The sequence below is a fragment of the Mauremys reevesii genome, linkage group 25, assembly GCF_016161935.1.
Source record: "Mauremys reevesii isolate NIE-2019 linkage group 25, ASM1616193v1, whole genome shotgun sequence".
Lineage (NCBI taxonomy): Eukaryota > Metazoa > Chordata > Testudines > Geoemydidae > Mauremys > Mauremys reevesii.
Genome location: NC_052647.1, coordinates 16,147,729 through 16,166,051, shown reverse-complemented (window position 1 = coordinate 16,166,051; position 18,323 = coordinate 16,147,729). Strand labels below are relative to the sequence as shown.

Sequence of the window (18,323 nt, the reverse complement as noted above, 5' to 3'; positions counted from 1 at the left end):
GAGCTGCTGTGTGCCCAGGCGGGGGGAGCAGCGGCGTTCTCACTCCTCCCTGCCCTGTTCACAGCACAGCTGGGGGGCAGCGCTGGCCAAGGACGGCTCCGCTGTGGGGCCGCAGCCCCTGGGAACTGGGTCCTTGCTCCCCCCACCTCAAGCCTTCCACTGCCAGGCAGAGGGGCCTCCCCCAGCCGCTTCTCCAGCTCCTGCTGACGCCCCACGGGCCTCTGGGAGCTTTGGAGAGGAGTGGGGAGGTCCCCCCGCCCCAGAAGCAGGTGGGGAGGCTCCAGCATCTGGGACACTGCATCAGTGTGTGGACACAAAATCAGCCTCCAGCCTTCCAGGGCTGGGTGCCGCGGGCATCACCTCTGCGGGGGGCCTCTGCCCCCCACCCCATGGAGCCTCCGGGCCCCCTCCAGCCTGGTCACTCAGACGGGCTTTATTTCCCGCTCGCAGGGCTCTCCCAAGGGAGCCGAGAGCCGGCAGCCCCGCTGTCAGCGCTGTGGGGGCCTGGGTGAGGCCGGGCCATCTCCCTGCCCAACGAGGGCCCGGCGAGCGCTCAGCGAGATCCCACCTGCAGGGCGTGGGGGGGCAGCTGCCCTGCCTGGACTGCTCTGCCCACCAGGCAGTGCCCCCGCCCCTTCCCGCAGGCCCCGGCTAACGGGACACTTGCTCTCGTGCTCGCTGCCAGACCAACCGCAGCTCCCCTCTCGCTCCCACGTACCTCAGAGGTGGCACGCAGCCCCTGTAACCTTGGCTCGGCGCCCTTCTCTGCGCTCGGCCCCCCCGCGGATGGGGAGAAGGCTCTGATCCGTTTCACACACCCCGCCCCGCAAAGGCACAGCTACCGACCACAGACAGGCGAGCCGAGGCCCCGATCGTCCAGTCCACGCACCCCCTGCCTGGGGGAATGGCAGTCCGACCGGGGGGGGGCTGGCACACGCAGCCCTGCCGGTTTCTGCCATGAGGGCAGCACAGGGGGAAAGACGAGAATTGCTGGCGATCAGGCAGGGGCAGGGATCGCTCTTCCCTGCTTGGAGGGATTTTAACAAAACCCCACCCCCAAAATAAAATAAGTTTAAAATAAAATTAGCTACAAAAATATGGAGCCCGGCAGGCCAGTGCGGTTCTTCTGTGCGAGACGGCAGGCCTGGGGGACGCGCCGGGGCAGCCAGACCCAGCCGCTCCGGGTACGTCCCCATTCTTGGCACACCAGGCCAGCAGATAAATTAGAGAGACCGTCAGGAGAGGTGAAATCAAATAAATAGTTAAAAAGGCGGGGGCGGGGCGTCCGAGCGCCTCCCGCCACCCCGGCAGAGTCTGCACGTGCGGCCCCGACCCCCTCACGTTTGGTGAACTTCGTGAAACATGAGCTCCCGGGGGATGCGCGTCTCCGGGCCGAAGTTCTTGGCCGCCCGCCGCTCGAAAGCTGCCACCATCTGCTTGACCACCTCGTCGAAGAAGACCGTGGCGAGCTGCGAGTGCAGCAGGGAGCGGAACTCGAAGGAGATCTGGGGAGGAGAGCGAGATGAGGGGCTGGGGGGGCGGAGCAGGGCAGGCCGGGCCAGAGCCCTCCCCTGGAACAAAGGGCCGGGGGCACAGGGGCTGCCCACGTTCCGTAACGTCCTGCGATGAACCTGCCGGCAGCGAACAGTCGCCTCCACACAAACCCCGCGGCCCAGCTGGGGAAACTGAGGCCGACAGGCTCACACAGCAAGTCACTGACAGAGCCAAGAGGAGAACCCAGGAGTCCTGACTCCCTGCCCCCTCTGCTCTAACCGCCAGGCCCCGCCTCTCAGACAGATGTGCCCAGGTGGAACATTTGCTCCTGCTTCCCTTTCCCTGGAGAGGCGAACAGCAGTCGCTCGGTGGCTGAGGGCAGCATTTCACCCCCTGCTTGCCTCCTCCTCGAGGCCGATGACCTGGGGACAGGTGCTTCTAACCCGCCCATTACACAGCATGGGCTGGCCGCCCGGCAGCCACCTCTCCGGTCCAGGGGGACGACTCCAGGTGGCGACTGAGGGGCGGGAAATGGGGGAGGGCAGGCTGGGGGGGCTTACCGAGAAATCCACCGTGCAGGTGCGGGGGTAGCCTGGGATGCCGGGGCTGAAGCGCCAGCTGGTCTCCAGGTGGTTGAAGAGCCGCCCGTCAGTGCAGATGGCCTGAGAAGGGACAGCAGGAGCGTCAGTCGAGGGGCTTTGCTCCCTGGGGGGCTGAGCGCCCCCACCCCGAGAATCCCGGCGCTCCCCGGCAGCCTCACCTTGACAAGGTGCGGGCGCACCAGGGTGACGATGGAGGTGTATCTCTCCAGCACGGGCGGGAAGCCCACTTCCAGCTGAGCCTTCACGTGGCCCGTGCGCTTGGAGACCACCACCGACTTCTTGCACCAGGGGACAAAGTGCTTGTAGTCATCCACGTTGGACACCACCTCGTACATTTCCTGCATGGAGTACCTGCCGGGAGAGACGCCTGCGCTGACTCGGTGCTGCCCGGCCCGCAGGCACCGGCTAGGGAACCGGCCACCTCCACCACCAGCCATGCCCCCCCGCACGTGCAATGAGTTTCATGGGCCTCAATCCGGTTCGCAGAGCCCGCGTCACGTCACAGACAGGTCAGGGGTCGACCGAGGCCTGGAGACCAACCTCCCCTTTTGCCACCAGCGCTGGGTGAAGGTGAAGGAGGCAGCATGCTGGAGCGTGCCGGGAAAGCCCCATGTGCCCTCAATCCGGAATGCCCCCGCTGGGGGAACACAGCCAGTGCCACTTACCCTATAATCCTCCTCTCCGAATACTCCTTCCTTTTGTTGGTGAAAGGCCCCGTGAGGTTGATGAACGTCCGGCTGTGCGGGGTGCAGGGGCCGCAGTCCAGGCTGTTTATTGCCCAAGGCGCGCGGCTCAGCAGAATCCCACAGAGAGACACGGCCCTGCAACTGGAACCGGGTCGGGGTTAGCAGAGACCGACGGAGCCCGCGTGGCCAGGCAGGGGAAGGTGCGGCTCCCCTTCGAGAGGTCGCCTGATGCTGAGACTAGCTAGGCCCAATGCCACTAACAACAGAGTGGGGCTGCGGGAGACGAAGGCGGCGAAACACCTTCCCTAGCCAGGATGGGGGAATTCCCTCTCGCATGCCAATCCCATTCCCCTGGGGATCTATCGGCCCCCAAGTGCTGCATGGCCAAGCTGCGATCTCGTCACTGCTCCCATGCGGCCACCGCTGGGTTGAGTGACGCAGCAACTCTACCGACCAGTCTGGGGCAGGGAGCGACGCTGACTCCCGTGTCACAGTGAAGGAGCCGCTGACACCTGCTCCCACCAAGGGGATGTTTAATGAGCTACTCCTGGGGGAATCCTGCGCCACTGCGCGTGCGCAGAATTCATGTCCCCCGCAGGTTTCTTTGCTTCCCTGCAGAAAAATGACTTTCTGATGGGGAAGCAAAGGGAAGCCACAAGAGTGGCCATGTGACCCTCCTCATCAGGGGAAGACTCGGCTGGTGGCTCCTACCCTGCGCCGGGCTCAGCTGCTAGTCCTGGCTGGGCTGTGGAGGACGGGACTTTCTCTGCCCCTGCACAGCATCCAGGGCCGTGTCGGACCCACCCCCAGATTTCTCCCTCGGCTGGTAGGAAGCTCTGCAACCCCCACCCCCGCACTTCCTGTACCCATCACTCCTGAGTTGCAGGGGGAAGGATCCCTGTACAGGGAGCTGTTCCCACATCCACCCAACCCCCCTGCATCCAGACCCCCTCGCACCCAGACCCTCCCACTGTGCCTCACACCCAGAACCCCCCACCCAACGATGAGCCCCACTGCCCCTGCACCTGGATCCCTACTGTACCAACCCCACTCCCTCAGCATCTGGACCCCCCCACTGAGCCCCAACCATCTTCACCTGGACTCCCCTGCAGAGTTCCATTGCCATTGCACCCACAGACCCCCAGCAAGCCCCTGTGCATCCAGATCCCCCTGCACCTGAATCCCCCACTGAGCCACACGCACCCAGATTGCCCCACACAGAACCCTCTCAACCCACACCTGGATCCCTCCACACTTGGATCCCGCCTTGCTGAGCCTGCCTGCCTGCATCTGGTGCACCTGGCACAGAGGGGCAGGGCCCTGGGGTGTTTCTGGGGCAGGCCCGGTCCTTGTGCTGTGTCAGGGTTGGGTGCAGCCTCACCGCTGAGTCCATGTCCTGGGCGCGGGGAGGAGCTGCAGAGTGATATCCCACCTCTGTGCAGCCAGTGGCCTGTGCTCCCCAAGGCCCTGCTGGAGCCGCCACATTTATTAGACAAATAAAATTGGCAGAATTTTGCACAATTCTAAAATATCGTGGGCAGCACTGGCATGGCGCAGAATGTCCTATGGGCACAAATGACCCAGACCTGAGCTTTGACGTCTGATCCCCTGACAGACAGCACCGGGCGGGGGCCCTGGCATCAGCCCTGGCTCGGAGGGGAGAGCGCCCCCTGCTCCATCACTCACCCTGCTCCCTGCAGCACAACGCCGCAGCGGCGTCAGCCCTGGCTTGGAGGGGAGCTTGCTCCCACTAGCTCACTGGCCAGCAGTTCATGGCCCCAAACAAGCCCCCCATGGTAGGGCCGGGCGAGCGGCGGGCAGGGCAGGGCAGGGCCGGGCGAGCGGCGGGCAGGGCAGGGCAGGGCCGGGCCGGGCGAGCGGCCGGCGGGCAGGGCAGGGCCGGGCCGGGCGAGCGGCCGGCGGGCAGGGCAGGGCCGGGCCGGGCGAGGGCCGGCGGGCAGGGCAGGGCCGGGCCGGGCGAGCGGCCGGCGGGCAGGGCAGGGCCGGGCCGGGCGAGGGCCGGCGGGCAGGGCAGGGCCGGGCCGGGCGAGGGCCGGCGGGCAGGGCAGGGCCGGGCCGGGCGAGCGGCCGGCGGGCAGGGCAGGGCAGGGCCGGGCGGCAGGCCTCGCGCTCAGACACAGTGGCAGTTTACATCACCTCCTGCTTGTGCTCACTCAGATCTTTGTGGAGGCAGCTGGGGAGGGCTCCCAGCGAGGGAGACCCTGACCCTCTGCTCCCTGCTGCAGATCACCTGCTGCTGAGTCAAGAGGCAGGCGGCCCCTCCCCTGTGCCCAGCCGCCTTATGCAACAGCTGCCATGAGACCCGCCCATCAGGAGGGCAGCTCGGAGCAGGAAGAGGAGAGGTTCATTCACAGGAACAGCAGTCAGCTGAGCCGGCCAGAAGCCAATAAGGAGCAGCACGTCCTTGGAGCCGGGTGCCACCGGGAAGGCCCCGCTATAAGGCACAGAGACCACACTTGCCCCATCTCCTTAGTCAGGGTGGCTGGTGAAACACAGGGCACCCTGCTGAGCTCTGCCCCCGCTGCCCTCCTCCACGTCACGGGCACCGACGCAGGAGCTGAGAGTAGCTGGATGTCTTGAGAAGGAGGGTGGCAGGGGAAGCAACGTGCCCCCGCTCTCTGCAGGCCCTGTAATAACACCCTGCTGCACCGGTGACCCATCGGTGCGTAACCAGACCCGGCGGCTATGCTGCCAAGCAGAGTTCAGGAGCAGGAGCGGGAGCTAGCGCTCCAAACCCTGGCAGGATGTCACAAGGCCCGGAGGCTTGGTTTGCCCTGCCCTGCCTGGACGTTAGCAATCCCTGGCGCTTTCTGAAAGAGCAGCGACTGGCCAAGATTTCCTCTCGGATCCACAGCCCTGGCTGCTGCTTCCCACCCCCAGCGTAGCTGCCTTTCGGCGGTCTACAGCCGCTCTGGGATCTTTGGGCGAAAGGCGCTCTGGAAAAGCTGGGTCACTGGCAGTAACTGGCAGGAGCTATTTATGCTGGGTTCTGTGGCTTCTTCTCCACGGCCCTTGCAAGGCGGGTCAGTGTTCTCTCCGATGGACAGATGGGAAACTGAGGTACTGACTGCAAACAGGACTTATCTGCCAAGGTAACCCAGCCTGTCAGAGGCAGAGCTCACTACCCAGGTCATGCTTCTAATTCCCTTGTATCCCATTCGGAGTTTGTCCTCTGGACCTCGCCCCCTGATGAAATTTCAGCTGGTGCTTTTGTTCCGTGAGCCTCACAGCCTGGCACGCCAACCGCAGACAAGAGGAGAATCACAAACACAGAAGGGAAGCCAGCAACATGTGACCTCTCTCCTGCAAACAGTCCAGAGGCGGTTGACGGCCCTCACGCCCTTGCCGCTGGAATGTTTGTGCTTCCGCTCGTTTCACTGGCAGGCTGGGGCTCTGACCCACCCTTTGAGCTGCGCTGGTGGCGTGGTTGGCCTCCCACGACAGCCTGGACACAACCCCCGAGTCAGCGTCGACAATTCAGAGTGCGACGGCGAACGCTCCCTCGTCTTCGCCACTTGACCCTGGCGCTGGAGGCAGCAGGCGGCACTTACGTGCAAGCCAGCAACAGACCATTCAGTGACTATACCCAGCTGGGGAGACTGAGGCACAGGGCGGCAATGCGACTCGCCCACAGCCAGGAACAGAACCCAGGAGTTCCTGACTCCCAACCCGTAGTTCAGACTGGTCGGGTTTTATCCCATTGGTTAAATGCCAACAAAATAAACAAGAAGTCCTGACGTTCCCAACCCCCCAGCGAGCTTCCGATTTGGCTGGAAGGGTGGGAATTGGACATTATAATGACACTAGGAATGAGATTCAATCCTGCCTTCGGGAACTTCCTTCCAGCACCCCGGCAGCTTCCACCCAGCACAATCAGGAGGTCACGTTCCATCGTCACTGGAAACTTTCCACTCAGGCTGTTCACTTACATATATTTATAGATGCATCTGAAAACAGGTCACTCACCCTCTTCCCCAGAGACACCAGCAGAGGGGAAAGGTCTTTCTTTTCCAGTGTGCTGGATCCACTCCAGATTCAGCCAGCCCGATGCCCCATCTCCTTCCAGCACCAGGAAAGCGCAACAGACGTTGCTGGTGGTTCAGATTCAGTAACGCATCTGAGATCTCCATGAGCCTAGAGGTCGCCTGGGCCCCCTCAGCCCTGCCTGAGTGGATGGACAGACTCTCCAGGGGACAGATTCCAAGTTCTATGCCTGACGTGGTGCAGCAGAGGACAAGAAGAATTCGTGCAGCAAAGAGCACAGCCTTCAGCTAGGAGTGCTTTGCCAGCCCTCCCATATTGCGTCTCAAAGCAAAACACACTCAACGATTACCTGCAAGATGCCACCTCCTGTTATTTATTCTGAGCTAGGTGCTGTGCAGATGCAGAGGAGAGGACTGCTGCCCTGAGGAACACGGCATCTCTTATCCCCAACACGTCAGTGACAAGCAGCCACCCTGGCTCCATTTCAAAGCTAGGCACAATGCCACTTAAACTCTCTCAGCTCCAAGCTCTGGGAGCGTCCCCTGTGCTAACAGAGGCATCTGAACTTGAAAAGCACCTCGGTTATGCCCAAGCTGTTGATTTTTTTGCTCGCACCTGCCAAGAAGCAGGCCTGCTCTGAGGGCCTGATGCATTGCTGACAGACCAATGCATTGCAGCAACTTCCTGGCACGGCACCTCCCACCAGAGGTCATCGCTGGAGGAGGTGCGAGCCCTCAAAACTTCCAGGCCTTTTGAAAGGGAGGACATTCATTCTCAAAGCCTGGGCAAGAGGTGACATTTAATTCAGATCAAGTCAAGTTAACATCGTGTTTTCCGACTGAAGAGAGACTTTTACAAACCGCCATCTCCAGCAATCGCCCTTTAACTAGCACCTGGTCGCAGGGCTGCACCCACGTGTTTGGAAACTTGCAAAGGAGGTCGGCTGCTGAATCTGGATCCTATTTCCTCTTCCTGCAAAGCATGACACTCCCTGGAAAGCTCTTTACATGTTATCATAACATCTTCCATTGCTAAAGAAACCAGCACCAACCTCCCCTACCCTGAAGGGGAAACCTAAAGGCCTGGTGCTGTCCAGCAAACCCCAGGGGCTAGGGATGGAGCCATCCTTGCTTCAGTGATGCTAGATCCCATTTAGACGCAGCAAGTTTTACTAAGCCAGTGGTTGCCCATGCGTGGTCCATGGATCCCCCATGGTTAGTCTTCAGCCAGCTAAGGCCGTTTCCTGGGGTGCTGCCGAGGGTCTGCGGCCAGCTAGCTGCTCACATCTGGTTCTTTGGTTCCAGAAGCTAAATTCCATTGAAAGAAGCGAAGTATCCAGGAAGAATTCCCCTCGCGTCACCGCTTCCTGCAGACAGTCGCTGAAGTTGCCATAGGGACGTCATGCGGCTGGGAGTGGAGCTCTCCACAAGACCATCTCTCTGGCAATAGGTGTGTGGGTCGGATCCCCAGAACGTAAAACACCAACTTCCCCGACGCATCCAACCCAGCCCAAGCCCCCCATGCCGTGAGCGGCCCTGGCTGGGTCCCCACAGCCTCTTCCAGTGCACCCAATGCTGCATAAAGTGTCCCCCTCCCTTAGGCCCCGATCCCCACGGCCCCACCTCCAGAGACCTCCCCCTCTCTGCCCCCATGACCCCACCTCCAGAGACCTCCCCCTCTGGGACCCTCCCCTCTCTGCCCCCACCTCCAGAGACCTCCCCTCTGGGACCCTCCCCAGAGACCTCCCCTCTCTGCCCCCTGGCCCCACCTCCAGAGACCTCCCCTCTGGGACCCTCCCCAGAGACCTCCCCTCTCTGCCCCCATGGCCCCACCCCAGAGACCTCCCCCTCTGGGACCCTCCCCCGCTCTGCCCCCCATGGCCCCACCGCCAGAGACCTCCCCTCTGGGACCCTCCCCAGAGACCTCCCCTCTCTGCCCCCATGGCCCCACCCCAGAGACCTCCCCCTCTGGGCACCTCCCCTCTGGGCCCCTCCCCAGAGACCTCCCCTCTGCCCCCATGGCCTCACCCCAGAGACCTCCCCTCTGGGACCCTCCCCAGGCACCCCCTTCTCGGCCCCTCCTCCATAACCCCCTCTGGGCCCCTCCCCCAGAGACCTCCCCTCTCTGCCCCCATGGCCCCACCCCAGAGACCTCCCCTCTGGGACCCTCCCCAGGCACCCCCTTCTCGGCCCTCCTCCATAACCCCCTCTGGGCCCCTCCCCGGCGGCCCGCGGCCCGCTCACCTGCCAGGCGGGGCGCGCCCGGCCGCAGCCCCTGGCGCGCCCCCAGCCGCAGCACCGCGCGCAGCCGCCTGGCCGCCATGGGGGAGGGGTCCGGGGTCCGCGCTCCGTCCGCCGCAGACACCGGCTCCGCCGCGCTGAACTCCCCCTCCCCCGTCACACACAACGTCACCGCGTCACTATAGAGCCCATCGCGTCACAGCCAGGGGGCGGGGCGAGAAGGCGAAGGGAGCCGGGCTGTCCCGGTGCCGTGGTGCATCATGGGGGTTGTAGTTTTCGGCGCCATAACGGTCTAGACGCTTGCGCTCCGCCGCCCGGAGCGTCATGGGAATTGTAGTCCCGCCGCCCTGAGGGGCCAATGGCGTTGTAGCGACGGCCCACGTGCCTGATGGGAATTGTAGTCCATCTGGCCGGCAGGGCGGGGCCTGTGATCAAGGCAGCCAGCAGCTGGGGGCCAATGGGCTGATGGGCTGCAAAGTGACCTCATGCCGTGCTGCAGCATGTCATAGCATGACACAGTGGCATCATCGCCCCGTGATGCATCACACTGCCGCATCATCCCATGGCAACGCGCCCTAGTGGCCCCGCTGCGCCATGCCCCCACATGTCATCGCCCCGTGCCATGCTGGGACACAGCAGCACATGCTCATACATCATCCTGACCTCACACCGTGCCACGTGACATCGTCATGCTGCAACACGACATCATACAATCATAGAATACCAGGGTTGGAAGGGACCTCAGGAGGTATCTAGTCCAACCCCCTGCTCAAAGCAGGACCAACGCCAACTAAATCACCAATCGACTCACTGTCCTAGCGGGTTGTCCCCCAGCGTGGCACTGCCCCGTGGCATGTCCCCACGCTGCTACCTGACCCCCAACGTGTCAATCCACCCCAGGGAAAATCTCACTGCATTCAAATGTCACCTGTCACAATGACACGTTTTGACAGTGCATTCCAATGTTGTCATATCAAAACTGAAGACATGGAACTGAGCATAAAATTATCACAGCCCATCAAAATATCATCACATCATCATGATTCCTTATTATTTGTATTTTCACAATGGGTAGAACCCCAGTCATGGACTCAGACACATCGGGACGTTGCTGTGGCCCAAGGCAACGTCATCAACCTCAGGATGCTCATTCTCTGATCACACCAGGAAGCCATGTCATGACATCACAACACAACATCATCACACCTCAAACCAACGTAATATCATAATGACCTTCTCCCCAAAGTGAGCTTTGGACCCATGGGTTTTCTTGCAGGATCCTAGACATTACCCTAAAAGAGTGACCCTGTCAAACCACTTATCCATGTCTGATCTTTCTTTGACTAAAATCATAGTAAAATACACTTACTGTTGGGCTCTGGTTTTGCAACATGAATCTCAAAGCGCTTTACAGACTAATACTGAAATCAAAGTCTCAGAGCCCTCTTGGGAGGGTTAAAATTATGATGCCCATTTTATAGATGGAGAAACTGGGGCACAGAAAAGTTAAGTAACCTGCCCAAAGGAAGCCTGTGTCACAGTCATGAAGAGAACCCAGGAGTCCTGACTCCTAGATCTATGCCTTAACCACAAGCTTAAGCAATATATCATGGGACTGATTAGCAGTTATTGTCTAAACAGTTCCAGCTGTCCCTCTATTTTCATCACCACAATGGTCCCTTTTGAACTTGGAATCTATGAATCATCTCCTAATTCCATTTTCTTTCGGGGAAGCCAGTTACCAAAAACTCCTCCAATCCCAGCTCACAGAGAATTGAGCTAGGAACCCCCCAGCGTTGCTTCCTTTGCGGACAAGGTGAGAGGAGGAGAGGCTACCCCACAAGGCCTATACAAATGACTGGCAAAGGGTTGTAAAACACAAGTCTGGTGATCTTGTGCTGCCGTGAAAGGTCTAGTTCCACTGCTTCCTCCTCCAGGCAAATATTTCACTGGTGAAAATGTCACCAGCTGTTCTTTATGCCTTTTCAGCTCTATGATTTCACCTTGATTTCACTGTTAGGTAACACTGGGCTAATTGCAGGTCCAAAGCCATGATAAAAATAGCCCTGCTACAGTATCAACAGCACACACAGTCTCCTGGCTCCTCCTCCTCTGAACTCAGTTCAACCAGAGATCAAAAGTAGAGCCCGGAGTGAAGCTGCCACGTTAGCCCCCAGACTACGTCCCCTCCACACTCCATGGCAGTCAATGTAAATATGTCTCTGGATGTTATTGCAAGAAATGGAGGGAGCAATTTAAAGCAGTGTCCCGTTATCCCTCCCAAATAGTGACAGGCAGGAAATTTAAATACAAACACCTTGTAACTGCAGGAAACAATTATTCAGCTCATCTTGTTGCACCGATCATTTATTTGTTTAAACAAGTCCGTTTCTTCAAGGGGCTCCCAAAAGTTGCCCTGACAAAAGCCAGATTGGCAGCTTCTTAAAGCCATCCTGATCTTTAGCTGGCTGGTGGAGACTACAGGGCCCAACATGCAATGCCCCACATCAAGCTAAGCCTTATGGCCACAAGGCCCACTGGAACCTATAGTGTCCCCCAGGGTCAAGTGGTAAAGATTTGTGAGCCGCTTTTGGGGCCTTGGCTCTGGCAGGTTTCAGCTGCACATGAGGTCGCTATCAGAGTCGTCCAGAAATGCTTATGTGAGGTCCCATGCAGCACCACTTTGTCATTGGGATTGTTAAGCAAAGACAATGTGTTAGGCACTGTATAAAATACAAGTCTCAAAACAATCCCTAGAGCATGAAGAGCCTACGATATAACAGCCCAATCCTGAAAACATCTTCAAGGGCAATGCTTACTTCCAGGATTAGACCCACTGAGTGCATACGTGGAAGTATTTACACCTGGGAGGGAGTGTTTGCAGGATCGGGACCTAAAAAACAGGCATAGAAATGAGAGCAGGCACTAGCTGTGTAGCCCCGAGGAGGGAATGGATTTTGGATTTGTTTAACAGTTAATTTCTTGTGGGCATGATGAAAGCAGTGGGATTTTAGGAGGCACCTGAATTAAGAGATCTGAGTTCTACATGACATGATCATGACGGTCCCTTCTGCCCTTAAAGTCTAGGAGATTCACTTCACTGTGCGACCCTCTCTCAGTCTCAGCTTCCTGAGTTCAAGCAGAGAGCAAAGTCCATGTAGAACACAGATCTCCTGATTCCCAGACCTGTGCGTTAGCTACAAAGGATCAACCTTCCCTCTCCGAGGCCTGGGCTACACTAGAAAATATTACTGGCATAGCTATGTTGGTTAGGAGCATGTAAAATATCACACCGCTAACTCATATGCCTGTGCTGGCCAAAGCTCTAATGTAGACACAGTTACAGCAGCAACAAAAAATATTTGGCAGGTCGTAGCTATTCCATTTGGAGAACGGGTGGAAGAACGCTTTTGCTGGAATCAGCTGTGTCTCCACTAGGGGGTGCCAGGACAGCTATATCAGCAAACCTTTTAAGTGTAGACTAGGCCTGAGAGGCAGCTTGGTCCAGAAGAGCAGACACTGTGCTGGGACTCCTGACCGTACTAAGCCCTGGTCTACACTACAGCTGCATGACCTTGTGTGAGATGTTTAATCCTTCCATCCTTTATCTACCTTGTCCAGATTCTAACTCTTTGGAGTAGGGATTGCCTCTTACCATGTATTTGTACAGTAACTAGCACAGAAACTCAGCTGGGACTTCCACATCGCAACAACAAAAGAATCTGAGATCACCCTTGTAACAAACTGATTTGTTTAGTCCGAATACTAAATACAAGTTGGTGGATCCTTGGATAATGGGTGCTTTAGAAGCCCAAAGAATTAATGTCATAACTCAATCAACTATTAATTCTTCTTATTTAATTTACAGTGGCCACGTGGGCTACCAACCCATCCCACTTGGAAGCCATCAGTTAATGAGGTAGATCCATAGGGTTACTATCAATTGACCAGATGTGTAGGTAGCGCAGTTTCTCGCCTGATTCTCTATCGCTAGCCCTTGGAGAACACGGAGGCACCAAGCTTCACCCATGGGCTGAGTTTATCTATCCGTTTGCTCACCTGTCTCATCCTGGACCTGATTCCGGTGGGGTCAACTGATGGAATCGCCCTGAGGGAAACTCACGGGCCCACGTGGAAAAGCGGCTCTCACCTGCCCTGCCCCTGTGGCAAAGTAGCCCAGGAGAGTTCCTGCACCCCAGGGTGAGCAGGCGGGGGGCCCAGTGTTAGTCCAGCCAGGGGGTCCTGGCACAGCTGGCAAGGAGGGGGGTGGCCCTAAGGGGTCTGCACCCCGTCTCAGGGAGGATCTCCGGGAGGCCCTGGCACCCCTTGGCCGGGGGGAAACATGGGGCCCAGACCCACTGGGGAGCTCCAGGGGGCCCAGGTCTCCTACCCCTAAGGGACCCCCTGGGCCCAGCTCTCCCACCCCCGAGGGGATCCAAGTGCCCCCCACTCAGGGACCCCCCATAAGGCCTGCCGCCCCGGGGCTCCCCTGGTCCCAGCTCCCCCGCCCCTGAGGGGATCTGAGTGCCCCCCCATTCAGGGACCCCCCTAAGGCCCGCCCCCCCAGGAGCTCCCTTGGGCCCGGCTCCCCCGCCCCTGAGGGGATCTGAGTGCCCCCCCATTCAGGGCCCCCCCCCCCTGGTCCGCCCACAGGGGCTGCCCTGTTCCCGGCTCCCGCACCCCTGAGGGGATCCAAGTGTCCCCCCATTCAGGGACCCCCCTAAGGCCCGCCCCCCCAGGAGCTCCCTTGGGCCCGGCTCCCCCGCCCCTGAGGGGATCTGAGTGCCCCCCCATTCAGGGACCCCCCCATAGTCCACCCACAGGGGCCACCCTGGGCCCGGCTCCCGCACCCCTGAGGGGATCCAAGTGTCCCCCCATTCAGGGACCCCCCCCAGGCCCCTCCCGAGGCCCGGCTCCCCGCCCCTGAGGGGATCTGAGTGCCCCCCCATTCAGGGACCCCCCCCCATGGTCCACCCACAGGGGCTACCCCTGGGCCCGGCTCCCGCACCCCTGAGGGGATCCAAGTGCCCCCCCCTTCAGGGACCCCCCCAAGGCCCCTCCCCGAGGCCCGGCTCCCCCGCCCCTGAGGGGATCCAAGTGCCCCCCCTTCAGGACCCCCCCAGCCCGCCCCGGGAGCTGCCTGGGGCCGCGGCCGGGCCTCCCCGGCAGGGGTCGCTGCGGCCTCCCTCGCGCGGTGGGCGGGCTCAGTCCCTCCCCGCCCCGCAGCCGCCGGAGCCGGAGCCGCCGCGGCCGGAGCCTGATGCCGGGAGCTCGGCGCTGAGCGGGGGGCTCGGGCCCGGAGATGGGGATTCTCAGCATCACGGACCAGGTACCGGGGCCGCCCCCCGCCCGGCTCCCCCCGGCCCCGCCCGCTACGCGAGCCCGGGGATTTGCGGCCTAGTGCGGAGCCGCCCTCGGGGCCCGGGAGCGGCCTCCCCATCTCCCCGCTCCGGCCCGGCCCAGCCCGGGGAGGGGGCCGAACCGAGCCGGGCCGGGCCGGAGCCGGGCGCCGCCGCCTCAAGGCCGGAGCCGGGCGCCGCGCTGCCTGTTTCCCGCCCGAGGAGACGGAGCCCGGCCCCGCCGCCCGCCCCGTCTGCCCTGGGGCCCATCTCTGTACCCCAGAGCCCCCATCTCTCCTCCTGCCCCCATCTCTGCCCCTGGGGCCCCACCCACCTCTCTGCCCCCATCTCTGTACCCCAGAGCCCCATCTCTCCCTCCTGCCCCCATCTCTGTACCCCAGGGCCCCACCCACCCTCTGCCCCCATCTCTGTACCCCAGGGCCCCCACCCTCTGCCCCCATCTCTGTACCCCAGGGCCCCACCCACCCTCTGCCCCCATCTCTCCCCCCTGCCCCCATCTCTGCCCCCTGGGGCCCCACCCACCCTCTGCCCCCATCTCTGTACCCCAGAGCCCCATCTCTCCCTCCCGCCCCATCTCTGTACCCCAGGGCCCCCACCCACCCTCTGCCCCCATCTCTGTACCCCAGGGCCCCTCCTGCCCCCATCTCTGCCCCGGACCCCAGGGGCCCCCACCCCGCTGCCCCCGCCCCCATCTCTGCCCCTCTGTCTTCGGACCCTCCGGTGCCCTCATCCACCCCGTCCCCATCTCTGCTCCCCACCCCATGTCTGCACCCCATCCTCTCTGCCTTTGGCTCCCAGACCCCACCTACCCTCTGCCCCCACCTGTGCACCCCGCCCCATCTCTGCCCTCCATGTCCGCCCGCTCTGCCTTTGCCCCAGGACCTCCATCCCCTCTGCCCTCATCTCTGCCCCTGGGGCCCCTCTGCCCCCATCTCTGTACCCCGCCCCATCTCTGCCCCTCTGCCTTTTCCCCTGCCTGGTGCCCCCATCCATCCCCGCCCCATCTCTGCCCCCATGTCTGCACCCTATCTCTACTCCCCACCCTCTCTGCCTTCTGCCCCCGGACCCCCACCTACCCTCTGCCCCCACCTGTGTACCCCACCCCATTTCTGTCCCCTCTGTCTTCACCCCTCCAGTGCCCCCATTCACCCTCTGCTCCCTATCTCTGCCCCATCTCTGCTCCTCTGCCTTTGCCCCGTCCACCCCTGTACCCCACCCCCAATCTCTGCTCCCCACCCTCTCTGCCTTTGCCCCCAGAACTCCTATCCACCCCTGCCCCCTCTCTGCCTTCACCCCCTGGGGCTCCCACCCACCCTCTGCCCCCCGCCCCATCTCTGCTCCCCACCCTCTCTGCCTTTGGCCCCCTGGGCCCCACCCTATCTGCACCCATTTTTATCCCTTTCCGACCTACTGCCCCATTTCCCCAGCGCCAGCCTCTTTGCCCCCCCGCTCTGCCCCTCCTCCCCGCCCCGCGTGGCCTGCCCTCATCTTTGCCTCCTTCTCTTTGCCCCCCCATATTGGTGTCTCCCATCTCCTAGCTCTGCTTGTTCCCCATCTTCTCCGTGCCTCCCCTGCTCCCATCTCCTTCCTTATCCCCCGTCTCCCCCAGCCATCCTTCCTACCCCCTTAATCCTCCCATCAACCTCTTTATCCCCCCCGAAGCCTGGCCAGGATTTGAGCCTCCCCATCTTCATTCCCTGCCTTTCTCCCTCTACACCCCCTCATCCCCCTTCCCATTTCAGCCCCCCTCGGGCCCGTTGACACCACCCACGGTGTGCACCCCACTTTCACAAGTTAGGGGGTGATTCATCTCACACCCCACTTTCATCACTGGGGGTGGGGGTTGGTGCCCGTGTGCTGTTGTATGCCCTGCCATTTCCCCGGGTGTGATGAGGCTTTTCCCATGCACCCTATTGCCATCCGAGGTGTATGTGAGTCAACTTCTCTACATACTGGGGGGGGTTGCACCCCACTTTCCTTGGGTGTGGATGTGAGTCAGTCCTGTCTCCACCCCACTTTACTTGTGTCACAACCCCCAAATCAGGAGGGCTGACTGATCTCTGTAGGTACCCCTCTCACCCGGGGGGGGGGGAGTGGCTATACAGATGACCATCGCCACATACTATTCCCCTGAAAGGGTCAGGTTTCAACCATCTCTGCATTGTAAGGGGTATGAATGAAACCTCCCGGCCCCAAGGAGCCTGAATCTCTTTTCCCCTCCCTGTCGGGTATGTACTTCACTTTCCTAAGGCAGAGTATATTGATACACAGTCGTCACCCCCATTACTCCCTGGATGATGCCCAGCACCTCCCCCTACTCCTCCAAATACCCTCACTGGCCTGCAAACATCTCATCTTTAACCCTGATTTGACATGAGCCCTCTTTGTCATACCCAGACAGTAATGATTTCTGAGATCTGGGCTGCTGAGGCCTCCAAGCCAAATATTTACCCCTCCTGTGGTCCCTCGCTGTTGCAATCTCACCGATAGGCTGTGCATTTAAAGCCTCACATGGCGGGGAGAGAAGGGAACAGGGGAGTAACCTTTTTTATTTTTTTTTTTTTGGTAACCAAAACATTCAGCTTCCCTTGTGAATGGTGGGTGGGTGTGTCAGTCCCAGCATTGCTTGCAAGCTCCGCTGAAGTCCGTGCACGGCATAATTATCATCTATGCATCTTTTTTTTTTTTTTTTTGGAAATGTCTAACGCTGGATGCTGAGTCCACTGCATTCCACTTGAATGACTCACTCGTTCCCTCTGACTGGGATGTGTTCCCCTACCTTTCGCTGTTTCATGCACGTGTTTGGATGGAGAGGGGAGAGGAAATCTGGAGTTAGCAGGGTAGTAAGGGCGGAAAGTCTGCCCTGGAAATGCAAGTTCAGGGTTCCCTCTGCTGAGCAGGCCAGTCAAGATGAGCAGATGCGGTTGGTGTTGGTTGTCTCCGGTGCCGGAGTGAGTGAGGTAGACAAAACGTGAGGGCGAGATGGAGTAGGCACAGAGCTCTCAGCTGCATCACCCCAGAAGCTGTGCTGCTTGGAGATCTGCTTTGCGTAGAGAGCTGATTTGCTGCGCTACCTTGAGCGAAGGGTGGTGGTTTGTTTTCGGTCCTGGCCACAGTGCGCTTGGTTCTATACAGACGTAAAGGCCGCCGGGGTCCCTGCCCCAAAGAGCTCCCAGGATAAACGACAGAAAGTACAATCTAGGCAGCGGGGTTCTGTTACTGCTGCAGAGAGGCGCGAGGTAGCTGCCAAAGCTTGGGGCTCCCTTGGGGGATGCTCACCCACCGTAACCAAACCTGCACCAGGTTCCCAGGAGGGTGTGTCCCCCCCCGTGCCATCAGAACGGAAGATACCAGTCGGGATTCTGCCTTTCCCAGAGCTCGGTCTTCCAGGGTACCACTCCTGTTAACAGCGTGCTCTCGGCCACTGAGAGGGGTCGGAAGGTGGATTATAGGGTGAAGTAAGGGACGGGACAGGGATTTGTGGAGCACATCGCAAGTGCTTGCCCGTAAAGATCCATTTTCGGCCAATGGGATCAGTGTTGGCATTTTCTGGCTATAGCTAAATCTTATGGCAACTGAAGCTATACCCGGAAGTAGTGATGGGAGAGGTGAAGGGGTTTGGCTGGTACCCGGCAGCGTGAGATTTGAGCAAAGGGACCCGCTCTGGGCCATGTTCACTCTCTTGCTATTGACAGTCCATACGTGGGTTCTGAAAAGTGTCTTCGGGTTCAGAGCCTGCCCCTCACTGAGTGACCCCCAAGATCTAGCTTTCCTGAGTATTTGCTCATCGGCTGCTTGATCCTGTTGGGAGCGGATGGCTCAGGGGATTTGGGAGAGGGATGCAGCATCTTTCCCCTCTAAGGCACTTGTTAAAATTCAGGCTGGGTAAGAAGTGTAGGAATCGCTAGACCGGATCAGACCTGTCATCCATCGAGA

At 60.2% G+C, this 18,323-nt stretch overlaps 2 protein-coding genes across 4 annotated transcripts in view; one reads left to right on the top strand and one right to left on the bottom strand.

The window, feature by feature from the left end:
• Positions 1-1,239: 1,239 nt before the first annotated feature.
• On the bottom strand, positions 1,240-9,188 carry COQ10A (coenzyme Q10A; the record flags this gene model as incomplete). The annotated part of the gene is made up of 5 exons (XM_039514753.1): positions 1,240-1,505; positions 2,055-2,156; positions 2,255-2,447; positions 2,762-2,923; positions 9,031-9,188. Coding segments are annotated over 5 exons (783 nt in total), but the record flags the coding sequence as incomplete, so codon positions are not given.
• A 5,061-nt stretch (positions 9,189-14,249) lies between these two features.
• The window catches only part of ANKRD52 (ankyrin repeat domain 52), a 48,860-nt gene continuing 44,786 nt past the window's right edge, over positions 14,250-18,323 (top strand). For all 3 annotated transcript variants that reach the window (XM_039514006.1, XM_039514005.1, XM_039514007.1), the window contains exon 1: positions 14,250-14,356. In XM_039514006.1, coding sequence (XP_039369940.1) covers positions 14,330-14,356 — 27 coding nt within the window. In that variant the 5' untranslated portion in view covers positions 14,250-14,329. The remainder of the gene's footprint in view (positions 14,357-18,323) is intronic.